The sequence below is a fragment of the Lepidochelys kempii genome, chromosome 5 (assembly GCF_965140265.1).
Source record: "Lepidochelys kempii isolate rLepKem1 chromosome 5, rLepKem1.hap2, whole genome shotgun sequence".
NCBI lineage: Eukaryota > Metazoa > Chordata > Testudines > Cheloniidae > Lepidochelys > Lepidochelys kempii.
Window position 1 is genome coordinate 16,743,494 of NC_133260.1, and position 20,232 is coordinate 16,763,725.

At 46.1% G+C, this 20,232-nt stretch overlaps 1 protein-coding gene across 9 annotated transcripts in view; it reads left to right on the top strand.

The window, feature by feature from the left end:
* Positions 1–1,293: 1,293 nt before the first annotated feature.
* The window catches only part of MAPK4 (mitogen-activated protein kinase 4), a 158,627-nt gene continuing 139,688 nt past the window's right edge, over positions 1,294–20,232 (top strand). For 3 of the 9 annotated variants that reach the window (XM_073343541.1, XM_073343539.1, XM_073343542.1), the window contains exon 1: positions 1,360–1,444. Coding sequence is in view for 1 of the 9 variants with exons in the window: in XM_073343546.1 (XP_073199647.1) it covers positions 1,331–1,444 (114 nt within the window). In the remaining 8 variants the exon portion in view is untranslated. Of the gene's footprint in view, positions 1,445–20,232 lie in introns of all 9 variants that reach the window. The other 6 variants (XM_073343540.1, XM_073343538.1, XM_073343535.1 and 3 more) reach the window with 4 other exon arrangements.

Consider the following 20,232-nt stretch of genomic DNA (forward strand, 5'->3'; position numbering starts at 1 on the left):
GGCTGTCTCTGCGACATAACCAGGTTACAGAGTAGCAGCTGTGTTAGTCTGTATCCACAAAAAGAATCCGATCGTCAGGTGTGGGAGATGCGTGGCACTATGAGAACATGAGAGTTTTCTTGCCACAACCTTTACTATGATCTGAACCAGCATTAGGGCCCCCTTCTCACCTTGCCTCTCTGCTCCCCGTCCCTCCCCTTTGGGGAAGTTAATCCATGCCTGTGCTTCATTGCGATATTGTAGCTGGCTTCTGAGCAGAGCAGAGAAACATCCTTATACAGGGCTATTGCTCCACGCCCCCATGTGCCTGTTCAGAATGAAGGGTCTGACTCAATAAAAGGGGAAGGGAAAAGTACACTACCAGGGGCTGAGACAGCTACTGAACAGCTACAGCCAGAGAACAGAGAGTTTAGGGACTGGGATGTGGGAATTCCTGACTTCCCCAGTCCCACCCCAAAAGGGGAGGAGGATCTTGTAGTTAAAGGACAGGACTGGGAGTCAGGACAGCTGGGATCTTCCTAACTATGCCAGAGACTTCCTGTGAGACTCTGGCAAATTACCTACTCTCCCTCTGTTTCATTTTCCCCTAATCTAACATAAAACCTCTCCAGTTGGCTAGAGGGATCCATATACTAATAGCATCAGAACACCTTACACCTCCAACATGGGGCTAAGGCTACTTCCCTGTGTCCACTCATTGCCAAGTGTCTCAAGGCCCTTGACTGGAAGGCTCCGTGGAGAGCAAAACCAGCTCCTGTCACCAAGTCCCTTTGGCCAGTCACACCGGTGGAATCAACACCCACATCTGGCTGAGTCGTTTATTACTGGGGCTGTGAATTTTCGGGCTTTTATTCTTCCCTACAACCGCGGGATGCGTTATTTCTCCGGGGGCGGGCTAGCTGGTGGCCCTGCCCTTGGTGCGAGGGAAGTCCAAGGAGCTGGTGTAAATGAGAGCAGAATCCGGCCCAGCCGATCCGAATAGGGTGACCAGATGTCCCAATTTTACAGGGACAGTCCCGATTTTGGGGTCTTTTTCTTATATAGGCTCCTATTTACCCCCCCCCTCCTGATTTTTCATACTTGCTGTCTGGTCACCCTAGATCCGAAGGCGGGGGCGCTGAAAACCCACCTATGGTGGCTGCCCTGGAGCGGGGCTCAGGCTGGGGAAGACCGAGCCGGGCAGCGCGGACACCGCCTGCAGGGCGCTCGGCGCGGCTCCCGCGGGGGAGCTGCAGCGGCAGGTGGCCGCCGCGTGACGGACAGGCCTGCCCTGACGTCAGGCGGTGGGCGGGGCCCCGGGAGGCAGAGCTGCGGGGGCCGAGCGGGGCAGATGTGCCGGGTTGCTCGGGCTCGCTCTGCGGACGGAGGGGCAGGAGCGAGGCGAGCCCCGTCCGAGGAGGCGCGCTCCCGGCTGGGCTCGCGGCGGGTGCTTCTCTCTCCATGGGTAAGTGCCTGTGCCAGGGATGTGCTTCCCCAGGTAGCGGAAGGCACCGGGCGGGCTCGGGCTGAGGGGCTGCCCCTCCCGCAGTAATGAAAGAGGCGACCACAGGCAGCCCCTCCGGCCGCGGGAGGGGGGGAATCCGCAGGAGCTCGCGCTGTTCCCCAGCAGTTCGCGCTGTTCCCCAGCACCTGAGTCTAGCTCGCTTGCTCCTGGAGCCCTTTGATTCTAGCCCTCTTCGGGGTTCACTGCTAGGTGGGAAGCGGACCTTCTCTGGCTTTCATGCCTCTGGCCTGGCCCACCTATCCCTCCCCCCCCCCCCCCCAGGACAGGAGTGGAGATGGGGAGAGAGCTAAGCAAGGATGATGACATGAGTTTCCCTGGCGGGGTCTCTACAATGCAGCGCTGTAGTCCCTCCTCTGCCCCAGTGCGATGGTGGGGTGATGGGGCTGCTGTATTTATCACTTTGTGGGGGCAAATAGTCCAGTCGGTCCTCCCCCCCCCCCGTGCTACACTGGAGACGTGCTATCTGGCTGTGTGGACAGTGGTCTCTGTGGAGAGGTGGTATTTCCCATTCCCCAGGGAGAAAGGACTCAGAGCCCACTCCTTGGTCTGTGGGGTGCAGCACAGGAGAGGCTGGATGGAGGGAGTGTGTGCTGGGGGCATGGCCTGGCATGTTAGGGGAAAAGGGCCCCATCACTTTCACAAGCTCTGTTTGTTCCATGGAAATCCTAAATACATTTCTCGTGTTCCTGCTCTAGTTACAAATGCTGCTGCTAACAGAAGGCAAAAATAGCATCAGAGCACCTGTAGGATGTGCTGTAGTGGCTAAGGGAGGTGATAACTGGTGTCTTTAAGCATGCTATCTTGTGAGAGGCATTGACATGAGGATGGCTTTTAAAAGGCTTGTTGGGGAATGATGAGGATGAGTTCTACTGGCACCACATCCCTCTATTATAATATTTCTTATACTCTGCTTCCAATTCTTCTGTGGGCTGTCATCCCCTTCTGTGGGCTGTCATCCCCTTGATTCCTCTCTTCCATAACTCAGTTAACTCCACTGAATTCAGTGGAGTTACTCCTGACTTACACTGCTGTAAGTGTGTAGAGAATCAGGCCTTTTGTGGTTCCTCGCATACACTAAAGAGTATGAATACTTCTGTTTGCTTGACTGGCAAATGTCTAAATGGTGTGTGCATGAATGAACGGTGACTTTATGAGTGTAGCATTACCTCGGACATTTCATTTGCAGGCGCTTTAGTACTTCTCTGGCTGTGTAGGAAAGGCACATTTTTAGAGTAACGAATGCTGAACTATGATGTGGTGTAAGTGATCCACCAGTTCGTAGCTGTACACGGTTACTATTATGGCTCTTAATTGCCCCAGTGAAGGACTCAAACTGTCAGCCATCTGCACCTGAAAGCTGTTGGGTGTCAAGTATTCTCTGTACTTCTGGGAACAACCGTGCACTGATGGGATGGACGAGATGACCTACTATGATGGATCGATCTATCTAACTAATAAATTCCAGTGGTGGTTCTGGGCTCTGGAGCAAAACATGATTATAGCTAAGGCATACTTTTGGTCAATTTGGGTGCTTAAAATTAGATACTGAAATAAAGTGGGTGATTTGTTTTTTACAGGGAGTTACAGGTGCCTGACAGTCAGATAAGTGACCTAACCGTAGTGTTGTTTGATAATACTAGGCTTAGTCTTTTACACCTCCTCCTCTTTGCCGTGTCTCTGGATGTGTAAAACTAATGATTGGATCCTCTTAAATAAATCCTCATCAGTGACTTACAACATGGAGCTGATTTCTGCTGCTGCCCTTCATGAAAGATCCTGGCCGCTTATTAATTATGAGCAGCACTTCACACTTTCAAAGCATTGTATGAATATCAGTTAAATGACAAGACCCTGTGACAGGTCAGTATGACAAACCTCATTCATGCGGCGGGGAAGCTGTGGCTTTGGAGAGACGAAGAAGCTTGTTTGAGGCTACGTGGTAAGTCATTGGCAGGGTTGGGATTAGAGCTCCTAGAACATAGTTTTTCAAACTGGAGGGCACCTCCCCACTCCAGGAGTGGCAATGAGTTTATCAGGGGGGCGTGAGGACCTGATGTGAAGTAGCACATTCTCACAGTTTATCAGGGGGGAGATGGTGGAGACAGTGCCCCTGCCTGTGGGGAGGCAATGCCAGCAGCCAGCATGCACGTGGAGGTCCCAGGGGGAAGGGGTTGGAGAGCAAGCCCGCCCCCTGCAGTGCCTGTTACTGGTCTGGTGTGGAAGTAAGGCCCTGGAGGGGAGGGGTTGGAGAGTTAGGCCACTCCCTCCGAGAGCCTGTTACTGCCCAACCCCTCCCACTTCACACCCTGCTCTGCCTGAGCCCCGGGTACTGGGCTGGTGGTATCAGGCAGCAGGATCTGGGCCGCAGCAGCAGAGTGGAGTCAGCAGGCACACCCTGGTAGGCATCGTGGCCCACCACAGGGAGGGAGGGGGTGCAGCAGGCTGGGTGTATCCCCCGTAGCCCACATGTTGGTTATAAGGGGAAAGAAAAGAATAAGAATGCAGAAACGCAAGATACCTATAGGTCCAGGCCTATAAGACAGAGGTGGGCAAACTATGGCCCGCAGGCCACATCCAGTCTGTGGGACTGTCCTGCCTGGCTCCTGAACTCCCTGCTGCGGAGGCTACCCCTGGCCCTCCTGCCCCGCTGTCCCCCCTCCCCTGCAGTCACGCCGCTGCCATGCTGCCAGCGCTCTGGGTGGCGGGGCTGCACGCTCCTGCAGGGCAGAACAGCGGCATGTCTAGCTCTGGCTGGGCGGCACGGCTGCCAGACATGCTTTGAGCAGCATGGTAAGGGGGCTGGGAATTGGTTAAGGAGCAGTTGGGACAGGGAGCAGGGGGCGGTTGGATGGGACAGAGGTTCTGGGGGGGTAAGGGATGGGGAGCAGGGGGGGTTTAGATAGGGGGTGGTGTCCCGGGGTGTGGTGAGGGGGTGGGGGTCCCGGGAGGGGGCGGTCAGGGGACAAGGTGTGTGGGGGGGAGGGGGTTGGATGGGTGGGGAGTTCTGAGGGGGGCAGTCAGGGGCAGGAAGTGGGAGTGGTCAGATGGGGGGGCAGGCTGTTTGGGGACATGTGTACAGCCTTCCCTACCCAGTCCTCCATACAGTTTTGCACCCCGATGTGGTCCTCGGGCCAAAAAGTTTGCCCACCCTGCTATAAGAACTAGTTTAAGTGTTTAGCATAAGAGTAAGCCCCTGCAGCCTTAGAGGAAGTAAGTTGCTCTATAGTGTTAGCATAAGTAAGTAAACTAGTAGTGACCTTAAGTCACAAGATGACATAAGACTTTGTTTTGCTTGTTTTGCAATATTGGAAAAAGCTGAAACTAAGCATAAAACTACTGACAGGTAACCGCAAGATATTTTGTGGGTAAATATCAGCAGATGCCTAACAGCAGGTAGCTATGGTAACTAACTTTTATGTATATGCTAATGAGTTTAAACTAATTAATATACTAATCTGAAGGATAAGGGCACCCCAATGTTATGAGGGTGAAATATGGTGAAGAAGGGAGGAGTCACTCATGAATTTGGATGATGGTCTATAAAGGATCTGTCTCAACCCTTCTAGTCCTCCCTAAGGATAGAGTGAGCATACACATGTAATGGTGCTGGACATAACTACAGGATTGTATTACTTCGTCTTACTTGTTTGGATTGTTTATTTATAGGACTAATCATAGTAATAATACAAATTCTGCAACCTCAAATGTTTTTTTCCTGAGTGTGAGTGTTGTGGTCACTGCTGTGTACATTGGGGCTCCCACCTGAACAGTAATTCTGACAATACTCTGCCCAATCTTGGGACAAAAACCTGCCAAATATTGGAGTGTTAATTGGGAATTTTAAATGTTTTAAATGGCCCGTGTAATTGATACCTAATCAATAGATCAGGCAACATGGGAGAGTGGGAGCAAGGGAGTTTGGGGGGAGCAGAGCAGGGGGCTTGGGCAAGGGTCTGATGGGGAGAGGAGGAGAAAAAGAGTGGGTTGTGCACATGGGGCATGAATCTCTGAAGGGGGTGGTGGTGGTGCAACAAAGAAGTTTGAGAACCTCTGTCCTAGAACTTCTGGTATCTAGTCCCATGCTTGTTTGACTAGACTGGGCCTTTTCTGAGTGTATTTGAGTAGAGTTCTGAAGTCTCCACAGTACATGTATGATTTATATAGTGAGAGGGCATGTCTTTCTGGAGGCTGTGGGATGGATGTTATGAAGAGAGATATCTGAAGCAGGGTGATTTCAGATAACAGGAGGTTCAACAGTCCTTTCCTTCTTCCTGGTATTCACTCTGAGTTTCCTCATTTAACAAATCTGGAAACTCAAAGCAAAATTCAGCCTAAAGTGACAAATTTTCAGTGGATTTTGGGTGGAAACCACTGAGCTTTGTATGGCTCCTACCCTGAAACCATTCCTGAAACCCAGGCTTGTTTGTAATATGGCTGAGGATTGAACTGGTTGAAACTATAATAAAGAACAAAATTGTCAGTCACGTAGATGAACATAATTTGTTGGGGAATACTCAATATGTTTTTTGTAAAGGGAAATCATACTTCGCCAATCTACAAGAATTCTTTGAGGGGGTCAACAAGCATGTTGTCAAGGGGGATCCAGTGGATAAAATGTATTTAGATTTTCAAAAGCGTTTGACAAGGTCCCTCACCAAAGGCTCTTAAGGAAAGTAAGCAGTCATGGGATAAGAGGGAAGGTTCTCTCATGGATCGGTAACTGGTTAAAAGATAGGAAACGAAGGGTAGGAATAAATGGTCAGTTTTCAGAATGGAGAGAGGTAAATAGTGGTGTCCCCAAGGAGTACTGGGACCAGTCCTATTCAACATATTCATAAATGATCTGGAAAAAGGGATAAACAGTGAGGTGGCAAAATTTGCAGATGATACAAAACTACTCAAGATAGTTAGGTCCCAGGCAGACTGTGAAGAGCTACAAAAAGATCTCTCAAAACAGGGTGACTGGGCAACAAAGTGGCAGATGAAATTCAGTGTTGACAAATGCAGAGTAATACACACTGGAAAACATAATCCCAACTATACGTATAAAATGATGGGGTCTAAATTAGCTGTTACCATTCAAGAAAGAGATCTTGGAGTCATTGTGGATAGATCTCTGAAAACATCCACCCAATGTGCAGTGGCAGTCAAAAAAGCAAACAGAATGTTGGGAACCATTAGGAAAGGGATAGATAATAAGACAGAAAATATCATATTGCCTCTATATAAATCTATGGTGTGCCCACACCTTGAATACTGTGTGCAGATGTGCCCATCCCATCTCAAAAAAGATATACTGAACTTGGAAAAGGTTCAGAAAAGGGCAACAAAAATGATTAGGGGTATGGAACGGCTGCCTTATGAGGAGAGATTAGTAAGGCTGGGACTTTTCATCTTGGAAAAGAGCCGACTAATGGGGGATATGATAGAGGTCTATAAAATCATGATTGGTGTGGAGAAATAAATAAAGAAATGTTATTTACTCCTCCTAACACAAGGACTAGGGGCCACCAAATGAAATTAATAGGCAGCAGGTTTAAAACAAACAAAAGGAAATATTTTTTTCACACAACGCATAGTCAGTCTCGTGGAACTCCTTGTTGTGAAGGCCAAGACTATAACAGGGTTCAAAAAAGAACTAGCTAAATTCATGGGGGATAGGTCCATCAGTGGCTATTAGCCAGGATGGGCAGGGATGGTGTCCCTAGCCTCAGTTTGCCAGAAGTTGGGAATGAGCAACAGGTGATGGATCACTTGATGATTACCTGTTCTGTTCATTCCCTCTGGGGCACCTGGCATTGGCCACTTTTGGAAGATAAGATACTGGGCTAGGTGTACCTTTGGTCTGAACCAGTATGGCCGTTCTTTTGAGGATTGTTGACAAGTCAGAGAGAGCCTGGTGAGCATGGCCTGCCTGTTGGGTTTGTAATAAACCCAGGTAAATTTTGTCTGGTTTCACGTTTTGGACAGTTTTTGTTACGAACCTATGTCCTTCTGCACCTAAACACCTGCAGACACAATGCACTGCAATAATATAGAGTCCTAAGCCAGAAGGGCCCATTGTGAGCATGTCTGATCTCCTATATAACACAGGCCATAGAACGTCCCAAAAATATTTCCTAGCGCAGATCTTTTAGAAACACATCCAATCTTGATTAAACCATTGACAGTGATGGAGAATCCACCACAACCTTTGTTAAATTGTTCCAATAGTTAATTACTCTCACCATTAAAAATTTGCACCTTATTTCTAACCTGAATTTGTCTAGCTTCAATTTCTAATCATTGGATTGTGTTAAACCTTTCTCTGTTTGATTGAAGAGCTCATTATTAGATATTTGTTCCTCATGTACTTATAGACTGTAATCAAATCACCCCTTAACCTTTTCTTTCTCATTAGGCTTGGAAGGATGCTAAATTGTTAGTCGTTGGTAAGCGTCAATTTCACGTGATACGCAGCCATTGACAAAAAAAAAAAATCCTTGGATAGTAGTAGGTAAGCACAGCCTCCCCCTGACCTAGTGCCTGCAGGAATCTGGTATCCTGGCCCCTCAGCTGTGCAGGGAGCCCTCTGCAGCCCAGCTGCCATGTCCCCGTTCACTCATTCATCAGCCTGAAGTACTGGGGTCCATCTGCTGCTCCAGGGCCAGAGCTGTTCAGAAACGGAGTGGCCTCCCCCATAGCCAGGGACTCATCCTCCTTGTAGTGGTCCCAGCATGCACCTTCCTGGCTGGGATAGGAGCACTTAGCGGGACTGGAACAGTGGCAACCAAGTAACAAAGGGCAACAGTGGCTGCCAAACAGTATTGGAGCTGCAGATCCGATTGATGAACACAACAGTGCTCTGGGATCGAAGTTCAGAAAGAGTACGAATGCAATTACATTTGTCATGTGGCCTCAATTGGACTAGTATAGTAGGGGAGGCCAAATTTGTTGTTTTATATTAGTAACGAGTCACAAAAGGAAAACCCTAGAGCAGCGGTTCCCAGACTTGTTCCACCGCTTGTGCAGGGAAAGCCCCTGGTGGGCCGGGCCGGTTTGTTTATCTGCTGCGTCCGCAGGTTCGGCTGATCGCAGCTCCCAGTGGCTGCGGTTCGCTGCTCCAGGCCCATGGGAGCTGCTGGAAGCGGCGCAGGCCAAGGGACGTACTGGCTGCCACTTCCAGCAGCTCCCATTGGCCTGGAGCAGCGAACCGCGGCCACTGGGAGCCGTGATCGGCCGAACCTGCGGATGCGGCAGGTAAACAAACCGGCCTGGCCCGCCAGGGACTTTCCCTGTACAGGTGGCAGAACACGTTTGGGAACCACTGCCCTAGAGGAATATTTTAGTGAATAGCCTGACCTCCAATTTAAAACTGTGAATAAGTCTGGAAAGGGAGATAAGGACATTTTGTGCTGCAAAGTTGGTAAAACAGAAATCTCTGGAAAGATCAATAGTATTGCTGATCATCTAAACAGTAGATCTCATTTGACAATAAAAGAGGGTCAAGCAAAGGTAAGCCAGGCTTTGATAGAATCGTATTTAGGAAGAATGAGAGAAGGAAGAAGCTGCAGATTTTCCACACGATCTGGTACGTGTATTGTGCTTTGAGCCAATTCCAATGAATACTGCCCATGGGGTTGGAGCTTTTTATTAGCTCTGCTTCACAAGTATGCACTAGCAACGTGCACTTGCCCGGAACATCAATAGCTGGAAGAAAAATACCCACCTGAAGTTTTTTGCTCACCACCGAGCTACAATAAAGGATCTTTTGAATGGTCGGAAATTCTCTTTAGTAATTGATTAAACCCAGAGTTTTCCAGACCGCCAGCAATTAACATCCTTGCAGTGTTCTACAGTGACAAAAATAAATCCATGAATACGATTCTATTGAAATGTTCTGTTGTTGTTTAGTGCAATGCAGGGGTCATGTCAATTTGGATTCAATTTGTGTTGTGAGAATACAGCCAAGCGTGGGAATACTGTGTATCAGTCAACAGTGACTCCACAATATACATGCCATGCTTAGTAAAGGACTCGAAAGAAATATATCCACATCCACTGCACATTCCATGGATTGCTTATCTTCTGTGTATAGCCATTGATCATGCGATCAACCCTGATGCATTCTACAACATGAACAAATTTGCGGTACATTTTCTGGTGAAATTTAAACATGCCAACAGGCAAGGGGTCTTTTAAAGTTACCTTTCAACAACGTGAGCATGCGCCCTATCATGTTGTGCTGTTGTGTTAGTTTTCCTGGGTCAAGGCAACAAAATCATTCATGTGCATTGGGACAGTGTGATGGACTTTCTTATTGAAGAAGCGGTAGGATTCACCTCAAAGAAGGCAATGAAACTATATTAGGTGGTCGAGGATGATGGAAATCAGCAAGAACAGTACTGCAAGTTACCTTGTCTTTGTGTATTTTTGGGGGGGAGGGAATCTACAGTGTTCATTTGCAAATGAAAACAAATACACCTTTCATACATTGCCTTGATACGCTGCTTACCTATGACTTACAAGTTCCTGCTGATGTACCTTAATGCCTAAAAGAAGTGGAACTCAGGTCAGTGGGCTCCAAAAGGCAATTCCTTTCATCTGCAACACATACTTTCTCATCAGAATTTCAAAGCAAACTGAAGGCAGCCATAACCTGGAATGTATCAGACAGACTCTAAGGAGCTGGATCTCTTTTTGCGAACTGTCAAGTGTTTGATCCATTTGTCACACCTCAGATTTCTCATAACTTTAGCGACTATGAAAATAGTCTGCATATTTTCCCTTGCAAGGCAGAAGAGTTCAAGCACGATTTTGATTTGTGCATAGAGTATGAAGTGCCTTGTGATGACAGCCTAACTGGAGAGGTTGAAACCCTGTCATTGCCTGTCATATCCAGTGTGGCATTGCGTGCACTTGCAGTGCCCGTAACTTCAGTGCCTATGGCAAAATCATTTAGTGTGTTCAGAAAAGGTCAAGACAAATATCGCATGCACCTCTCAAAGGCTGACTTCGGCAGCTCAACATTTTGTACTACAAAAAGGATATAAGCTTAAATTTGGAGAGCTTCATGGGCAGCAGGTGGTATAGGCCAGGGGAGGCTCAACCTCCTCTGGCACTGCCGTGGCCTCTGCACCCCTGATTGGGGGGTTTTGGAGGGAAGTTTTTGATTTATTGTGCCCCATGCAGGTTCCGGGGTGGCTGAGGAGGCGGTATGTGCTACCACCTCTTCAGCCACCCTGGAACCTGCATGGGGCACAGCAAAAGCATCTTCCGGAGAAAAGAAACGCACACTTTTCTCTGGGCAGCTTGGAGTCTGGGGAGGGGAGGCGAGGCCTGGAACTCTGTGCAGGGGAGCTTGGGACTCTGGCCTGCTTGGGGCTCCTCTGGCCGAGGGGAAGGGTGGGCAGAAGGGGCAGCGCCGGGGCTAGTCTCCCCGCAAGGGGGCTCCACCTGCCGCCCCTGGAGAGCTTTTGAAATCTGAAAACATCTGCTGGTTCTAGCAAATAATTACTAATTCCAGTACCTGCAATAAAAGACCCGAGATATTTTATTTATTTATTAGCTCGAACCTCCTAGCGGTGGGAACTGAAGACGTTATGGACAAAGTTATGTGATTTAGGTGTGTTACAAATAACACTTAAACTTTCTGATTCTTAGTATCTACTGTCATTAAATAATTGTCTGCCACTCACCCCTTAATTTCCTGCAGTTGTGAAAGGTCTAATTGATAAAAATAAAAAGCTTAAAACTAGGGCTGTCGATTAGTTGCAGTTAACTCATGTGATTAACTAAAAAAAATTAATCACGATTAATCGCACTGTTAAACAATAGAATACCAATTGAAATTTATTTAATATTTTTGGATGTTTTTCTGAATTGAAAAATACTTCTATCATTTTACAGTGCAAATATTTGTAATAAAAAATAAATATAAAGGGAGCACTCTTTGTATTCTGTGTTGTAATTGAAATCAAGATATTTGAAAATGTAGAAAACATCCACAAATATTTAAATAAATGGTCTTCTATTATTGTTTAACAGCACAGTTAATTTTTTTAATCGCTTGACAGCCCTACTTAAAACCCATAATTTTGCATAATTGAGGAAATCAAAATAAATAAAAAATGCTTACAATAAAAATTGATCTGAAATTATGAAGAAAAAAAGACAAATCTAATTCTGCCAAGCAAAGTATCGTATTGGCACATCAGTCTCTAATGTGCAAGTATTGCCAAAGAGGAAAAAAATAGATGGGACCCAAGGATATCTGCTGGAAGTAGGCACAGCCAGCCTAACACAGAACTTAGTGTGCCTGCACTATGTAACCTCTGTCCATCGCTCATTAGAGAGACAAGGTGGATGAGGTAATACCTCTTACTGGACCAACTTCTGAGAGAAGGTAAAATATATTACCTCACCTACCTTGTCTCATGAATCCTGGGACCCACATTGTTACAACACTGCAGACAACCATGGAAGATATCCATTTGTCATTGTCTGTTCCTGTTTTGGTGGCAGATTAATCTGTACCATGATACTATCCCTGCCATCTTTCTCTTTTCTCCTGGGGCTATATACAGTTTTCCTCATTGCTTTTTGGTTCAATCTCCTTATCAGCTTTGAGCATTCTGAAGAAATGTCATTCCTGCACTCTCTGATTTTGAGTACAAACAGAAAATGTCTGAGGAGATGGGGAAACTTTTCTAGTGAGCCATGGAGTCATAAGCATCACGCACCTTTCACACGGAAATGTGGGCTGTTGATTTTTTTTGCCTTCTGCCCTCCCACAATACAGCAGCAGGCAACATATTATTTTAGGGCCAATCCATTGTCCCTGTATGCAGGTCTATCTAATCTGTGTATCTGAAAAAACGTTCCTCACTATTGGTAAAGAATTTATCCTCAAAACACCACTGCAAGACGTGGAGGTAGCATCTTCTTCATTTTGCAGGCAGGGAACTGAGCCACAGAATGAGATATCCATGGGAGTTTATAGACAAATTGGGAACTGAACTCGGGTCTCCAGAGTCCCATTTTAGTGCCTTAATCATAAGACAATCCTCCTCCTAGGATGCTAGCTAATGGGAGTTCCTATGGAATGTCATGTTTTAATCACGCCCTATTTATATTCTAATGACATGAATATGACCCCTCAAAGATGCAGAAGGAAATTAAGACATGAGCAACAATCCCACCCTGATTCTGCTAACCCCCAGGGCCGCAGTGATAGATACACCTGACTATTGGACTTTATAGGTAGAGGCTGAGGTCAGAGGACGTGCACAAAAGCCACAGCTGAAAATGAAATAAGCTTCTCAGTATATGGGACTGTGATGTTCAAGGCTGGGTATTGTTCGGGGCTTTTTTCATTAAGGCAGTCACTGCTTCGTTGCACTGCTATATGAAGTGGCAGCATATGAGACAATGTGACATCAATCAGCACTCTCCAGCTGTTCTTTAGATTCCTCACTCCTTCCACACCTAATCTTTTGCCAATTTCTCATTTATTTTAAAGATTTGCTTGGGGGAAATGGTACAGTTCCAAGGATGCTGTGAAGCTGCATGTTTACCAGACAAACGAGAAAACGTTTTCATCAGGCTGTTTTTGGAAGAGTTCCTCCAAATTGCTCCTCCTTCCCCATTCATTTCTAGTTAGGAGTTGGCACTCCCCATTTAAAAAAAAAATGTAAAAATTCAGTTTTCCAGGTGAAACTGACAAAATCCACTGTTCCGGGCATAGGCACCGACTCCGTGGGTGCTTCGGGGCTGAAGTACCTTTGGGGAAAAAAATATGGGGTGCTCAGCACCCACTAGCCACAGCTGGCCACCAGTCAGCTGTTTGGGGGCTGGTGGGATGCACGCAGAGGAGGATAGAGAGGAGCCAGCTGAAGGTGGGCTGGGGGGCCTTAGGGGAGGGAGCTGAGAGGAGTGAGCAAGGGGTGGGAAGAGGCAGAGCGAGGGCGGGGCCTCTGGGGAAGGGGCAGAGTGGAGATGTGGCCTCGGGGTGGAGCGCCCACCTGGAAAAATAAGTCAGTGCCTATAGTTCCAGGTGAAGGTCACTGATGTTATAGGGGATGAGCTGACCCAGTAACTTTCATCCCACAGATCTTTTCAATGCTATCTGTAGAGAAACCAGAGATAAGTCCTATTCAGTCATCTAGCAGAATTGTTCCCTACAGTCTGTATTCTACAGTGCTTTGTCCAGCGTAGCTTTAAAGGACTCAAATGATGGGATTTCCACTTCTTTCCTGGGAAGATGGCTGCACAGACTATTAAGAATTTTTTCTGATATTGACCCTTTGCCATATTCCTTCAAATTGCTCCCGGTTATGTCCGTTGGGACCAACTAAAATGATTCCTCTTCCCCTGCCTTCTCCTTGGTGCTTATTCGCTTCAGAGTGTCCTATGTCTATTGCTTAAATCCATGGTATTTTTATAGTTTGAATGGCTGTACTAGTCTCTGGGCAGAGTACTATGCCTTCTCTGGCACTGCTGAGCCAAGATGGGCTAGATCTAGCACTGGTTTATGCTGGTTGCTGGTGCTGTAAGACCATGTGTAGGGCCTTGAGGTGGAAAGCCCACCAGTGAGGGTTTGTGGAGGGGCCCACACAGCTGGGAAAGGAGGGATGGGCAGTGATTGGAAAGGGCATGGATCCAGTGTATTCCCTCAACTGGCAGAGCTCTTATGGTGTTCCAGATGCATACTAAAGCTTCCACTCTATCAAAAATCCTGAGTGAGATCAGAGGCATCAACTCCTCCTGCCCTCCCCTCGGGTAGCTCCCTAGCCACACACAATGGCATCATTGTCCTGGTCCTGTCCTAAAGGATTACAATCTAGGTTACATTTGGGTCCTGTAGGAGTACCTGAGTTTCAGGTTTGGACTCCATTATAACTGTCTATGGTGTTTTGTGTTGTTTATTTATTTAATTAATTTATTCTTGCTCTCTTTCAATTCTAGGGGTTTGTCCAGAGCAGTTTCTCTGTTTTATTTCATGTTGTCTTGCCCAGGTATTTTGCTGTCTTCACCCTTCCAGGATGCTGCTAAACTCATCTGGGTTTCTTTGTGGGAAAGAGGTGACTGCATTGGCAGTGGGTTTGTAGACCCTAGGAAGGCACAGCTGGAGTCTTGAGCTTTGATTATCTTGTGGGCAGTATAATAACTGCAGAATGGTGTAGGTGGGTACCTGAAAGTCTGAATTACTTTTACTGGAGACTATAATTTTTGTCATTGTGTGAGTATTTTTTAAAAGATACGAGTGGGCTAGGAAGGATTAGATTTTTTTTTTTGTTGATAAATGTCAGTTGACATCGATTTCACCATACACACACACAGACAGATGACAACATATTTCCATTGATAAGAATTGAAATTTACAGCTAGGCAAAGTAAGAAAAATGCTGTTTGATAACTTATTAGAATTTGATTTAAGGCTATTTACTTTGTATATTTTGGATGCGACGATAACAATTTGTATCTTAATGGTTTTAAGACTTCAACTTTTTGAATCTCAATGACCATTCATTAAATAAATTGTCTGATTTTCCCCCATCCCCATAAAATTGAATGAAAATGTAAATAAATTAAAAAATGCTTAAAACCCGTAATTTTGCTCAACTGTGAAAATTTAAATAGATAAAAATTAGAATATTTTAAAAATAACCATTGATATTATTCTTTGAAACTATTAAAAAAATTGAATTTTGCCAAGTCTAGATATGTGGTGCCTACATCTTGGGATTGGTGCCAGAGAAGCCATGATAAACAAACATTCTCTGTCATTGTATCTCTCTGGTTTTGTAAATAGCTTTGACATATACGGCCAAGCCCACGTAGAACCAAATTGAGTTCAGTTTGCCTTACTCCATGACCCCTCTTCTTGTTCCTGCTCTGTCTGTCAGTTTTTCTCTGACAGTATTCTCAATGCAGTGAAACGCTATTATCCAGCTCAGTGTGGTATAGAGGGTGATATTTAAAAAAAGTGGATACACCACCATATGTGGGTTGCTATTACCTTTTATTGTGATGTTTCCTATAACTAGAATGGGAAATATTGCAAATAGCTCTGTAAGCCAACTGCTATTACATGAGGCATATACAGCTATGTGACTGAATGGGAGGTGTTATGATTCTGTTTCTTATGCACTATACCATCACATATGATTCTTTCGGTCTGCTGAGGGAGTCGACAAGGTTGTTTTATAGAGGGAGCACACTCTCTCTCTCAGAAACAGTTCTGTTAGTTCTAGGTTTTATTTGTTTTGTTTTTAGTCATAAATCATTCTGACTTGAGAGTATGTGATTTGCTCTGTTTAATGCTGCATGTGGCAAATGCCCAGCTTTTACTGACCTCCACTGAAGTGAATATGATGTAAACACATGATATAGTTTAAGTCAGCACTTAGGCACCTACCAGTGTATTATCTATCTTAAATTTAAGTTAGACAGACGTAGCTTGAATAAATAGAAATGTTAAAAATAATCGTTTTCCTGTCTGTCTATCTAGATACTATAAGACCCTCCTCCCCAGAGTATCTGGGTGACAACCCTTTAGCTGGCTGGATCTTCCAATAGTGAATGCTTTGGCAATATATCATATTATGTCCTTCACTTACCTTTTGTGGGCCTCTATGTTTGCTCCTGCCTATCCACCGCTAACTACAGTCTTCAGGTGTGTCTCCCACTGCAGTTAAAAACCCATGGCTGGCCTGCTGGCTGACTCGGGCTTGTGGGGCTTGGGCCACGGGGCTGTTTAATTGCAATGTGGACGTTTGAGCTTAGAAGGAGCCCGGGCTCCAGGAATCTGCGAGGTGGGAGGGTCCCAGAGCTCAGGCTGCAGCCCGAACTGCAACATCTACACGGCAATTAAACAGCCCCTTAGCCCGAGCCTCATGAGCCTGAGCCAGCCGTGGGTGTCTAATTGCAGCGTCGTCACACCATGTATTATGCTCCCATTGCCACTGGCACTTGACAGCACTCGTAACAGTGGCTCAGATCCTGAAAGGTGTTTAGGTTCCTAATTCCCATTTTGAGTTAGGCACCTAAATATCTTTCAGGATCTGGGCCAAAGTCCTTGAAGTCAGTAGCCCTAGAGTTGGGTAAACCAGTTCTAACCCCTCCCATCCCCTTACCTCCCCCAGCGGTCTCCTGTTTGGAGCCACAGTCCATTTTTAGAACCAAACCTTTTTTTGAGGCTCTGAAATGCTTGGGTGTATCTCTCACATATCCATCTAGTTTATCATAGGTCTGTGCTATTCAGAGTTCCCACAGGATAAGTAGCCAGAAATACCAGGCGTCTCATGAGAAAGCCTTTTCTTATGAGGTCTCCAGCTTGTTTTTGGAGACCAGCGATATGGATACATCTGAGAAGGATCCAGACTCAAATTCTCCACTCTTTGTGGTTTACTCATCACGACTAACAATGACCTAGTCCTACATGGCGTTGAGAGCCTTCTAAGAGATGCTGAACACGCTCCCCTCCTGTTGTCCTCAGCGGGAACTCAACCTCTTGGAGATTGGGCCCAATGTTCTTGATAATGAAAAACAGCCTTTTGTGAAGTTTCATCCCTATATACCTTTCCCTTGTCCTGATATTCAGCCTGGCTGTGAGTCAGGCCTTAGATGGAGACTGAACTCCCAGTCAAATGCCCTTCACCACTGGTCAGACTACAGGAAACTGGCCTGGTCTACGCTGGGGGAAGGGATCAATCTAAGATCTAGAGTAGACGCGATAAATTCCCCCCTCCCCCCCGGCTTGATCGATCGCTGCCTGCTGATCCAGCAGGTAGTATAGACATACCCGTAATGAGTGTATCAACCAACCTCAAACTGTTCAGTTCCCTTGGGGCATTGAAGTGCCCCTCACTCTGAGGCAGAGATCTCCCCCAATGCATTCCTATTCAAAGATGTGTTTATGCAGAGGAACCTTAATGCTTAAGGAGAATATTTAAATCATTACACCATACAAGTCACTTTACCTTATTTAATGTATAAAAATAAATCACATATTGAGCCAGAGGTGCAGACTGTAGAATGGTAGGAATCCCTTGCAAATGGCCAGAGACTCTGTGTTTAAAAATACAACTGTGATCTCATTTTAACTTCCTTTTAAGAAATATTTAAAACAAACAAAGAAAAGGAATTGTGACCTTGTTAAAGCAGGGAGCTAGGATTTCAGAGTTAGGATTATGGTTCTATTCTTGTGCTGTGGGCAATTTACATAAGGCAAAACTTCCAAACTTGGGTGCCCCAGATGAGCAACTGAAATCCATATTTAGACACCTAAATAAAAGTGCCCTGACTTTCAGAGGGGCTGAAACACCTTCCATTAACATTTGTAATTCAGAGTACTTTTGTTTCGGCATCTACAGTGTGCCAACTTTGGCCTTAACCTGTGTTTCTCTTAATCCATCTTTGAAACGAACACGCTATTTTCCTACTGCACAGGGCTGTTGTGAGAATCAGTTAATGTTTGTAAAGTGTTTTTGAGATCTCTGGATGGAAGGTGTTATAGATATACAACTCACTGAATGTGTTTGCCTGATTAGGAATATGTTTATTTCTTCAGGTGAAACTCACCTTGTGCAAAGGGCCATGCTCCATTTAAGTCCTCCAAGTGTCGGGTTAAGTGGAATTTAAGTAGGGCATAGACCTGTATGAGGCTTGAGCAGAGAAATAAATCAGGGTTCTTGGCTGATGGCTTGGGAGCCAAAATTGGGTTGCTCGAATGTTTCAAAGGGTTGCATGGCAGCTCTTGTGGCTCCTGTCCCATAGGACTGGCTGGGCTCACCTCCCTGCTCCAGACACTGCAAACTCTGAGGTCCCAGCACCACTCAGGTTTAGCCCTGCCATCATGATGACAGGAGTCCAGGTAAGCTGAATTTGCTTTCTTGGGGCCAGATTTCATCCAGGATCTCCAAGGAACCTTCAAGCTACATACCATAGAGAACAATCCTCCACTGGTCCCCTGGGGGAATGGATTAGATGGTTTTAAATTATTTTTTCCACCTCTAACATCAATTAATTTTAAAATGCTGTTATCTTTGGAAAGGGGAGAGTGTATTCCTACCCCCCCAAACTGCTCGTGAGCCTCCAGCAGTTCTTGTGGTTTAGAATATCCACGTGCCTCATCTTTCATCTTGCATATAAAAAAGCCGGGGGGGGGGGACGGGGACAGGGAAGCCAAAGCACAGGTCAGATCATGCTTGCAAGCCATATGCAAATCCAGCTCATTGCTCTAGCTTAAGCTCTATTGATTCAAGGAGGAATCTATTAGTTCTACTCACTAGTGCTGTTTCGGGAAGATCATACGAGCCGCAGGAAAGGCGGGTTCATTGTGAGGTGAGACAACGGAAGCAGAGTTCCAGTAATAGCTTTCAACAATTAATCTCTGCTTCCGGAGTCTTTCTGGAATTGGCAGGTGCAAAGTGCCACGCTTAGCACAGTTTGCGTCACAGCAAGACTGCGGGTAGAGGGAAGTAGGAGTGCAAGATTCATACGCTGCTCGTCTATTTGGTCAGTTCTCCAGGTTTGCCGCGCCTAAGCTGCGGGAGAAGAATGTTCTGCGGGTCCCATAAAATTCACGACCAAGCTGCTTGTGGTGGAAATTCCTGCTGCTTGTTGTCTGAACACATCCGTTATGGGCTCCACCACTAAATCAACTCTTTCTGTGCCTGAAGGGCCTGTAGGGAAATACCATGCTCCAGGTTTTGGGACTCTAGCACTAGTCTGTGATAAAAGATCCTTCTTTCTCCTATGGTGTAAGTGAATTTAATGCTGGTGAGAGGTGCTAGCTCACCAAAAAGGCACAGCATATGCCATCTGTACCCTAGCCAGTAGCCTGACTTGCAGCAAATGCTTGTAGGTGTGATTTGGTAGTTCAGTCTCTCCATATCTGATCAGGCCCAGGCCTAATGTAACTGACAACTGGGGTGATGTTCTTGTGTGATGTATCCATGGGGAACTAGTCTGAGACAACCAAGCCCACCTTGCACGGGCCAGTCGACAGCCATCCCCGGGTAAAGACTTTCACTTATCGCTGAGCTGAATTGGAGCCAGTGGCCTGCAGATGAAAGGCCATGTAGTCCATTAACTCACCCCCTGGGTCATCCAGGCCAGTGGAAGATAGAAAGTTTGAAATGTTGAATAGTTATGTTTCGAGTAAAGGCTTCAATAAAACCCTTTCATGCTGTGAGAAGGCCAGAGCTAAAATGCAAATGTAAAACTTAGCCCAGTCTAAAATGAGAATGTATTCCTAGGGGGACGTTAAGGATGGCTGGCAGGATGGCTGTCAGAATCTCCACCTCCACCAAGGAACTGGGAGTGCTGCTTTCTCATTGTCCAAGCCAAGCTCTTCTGAACCTGCCTCAAGTGAGGCTGATCCCAATGTTCATGTGAGAGTGATGGGCAGGGAGGAAGTGCTCTGTTGCAGGCCTATCTGCCTTCCTGGAGGGAATTTTGTGTCTTCCTTGAGCGCTTGTGTTTGTGTATGTGTGTGTGTGTGCCCTATGGTCCTGTGTAGAATAAAGTGTATGACCCTGTCACAGATGTCTGTACAAGTGCTGAAACTGGCCCTACTGTCCTTTGGGGAGTTTGTGACAGATATTGCAGCCACATGCAGTATCTGTGAGAACCATGTTGTATTACATTTTATGTATTCTCTCTATTGTTGTGGATTTGGGATTGAATTCAGCTCCATCAAGGAGGGTTACAGTTCCTCCAGGAACTAAAAACTGTGTGTCTGT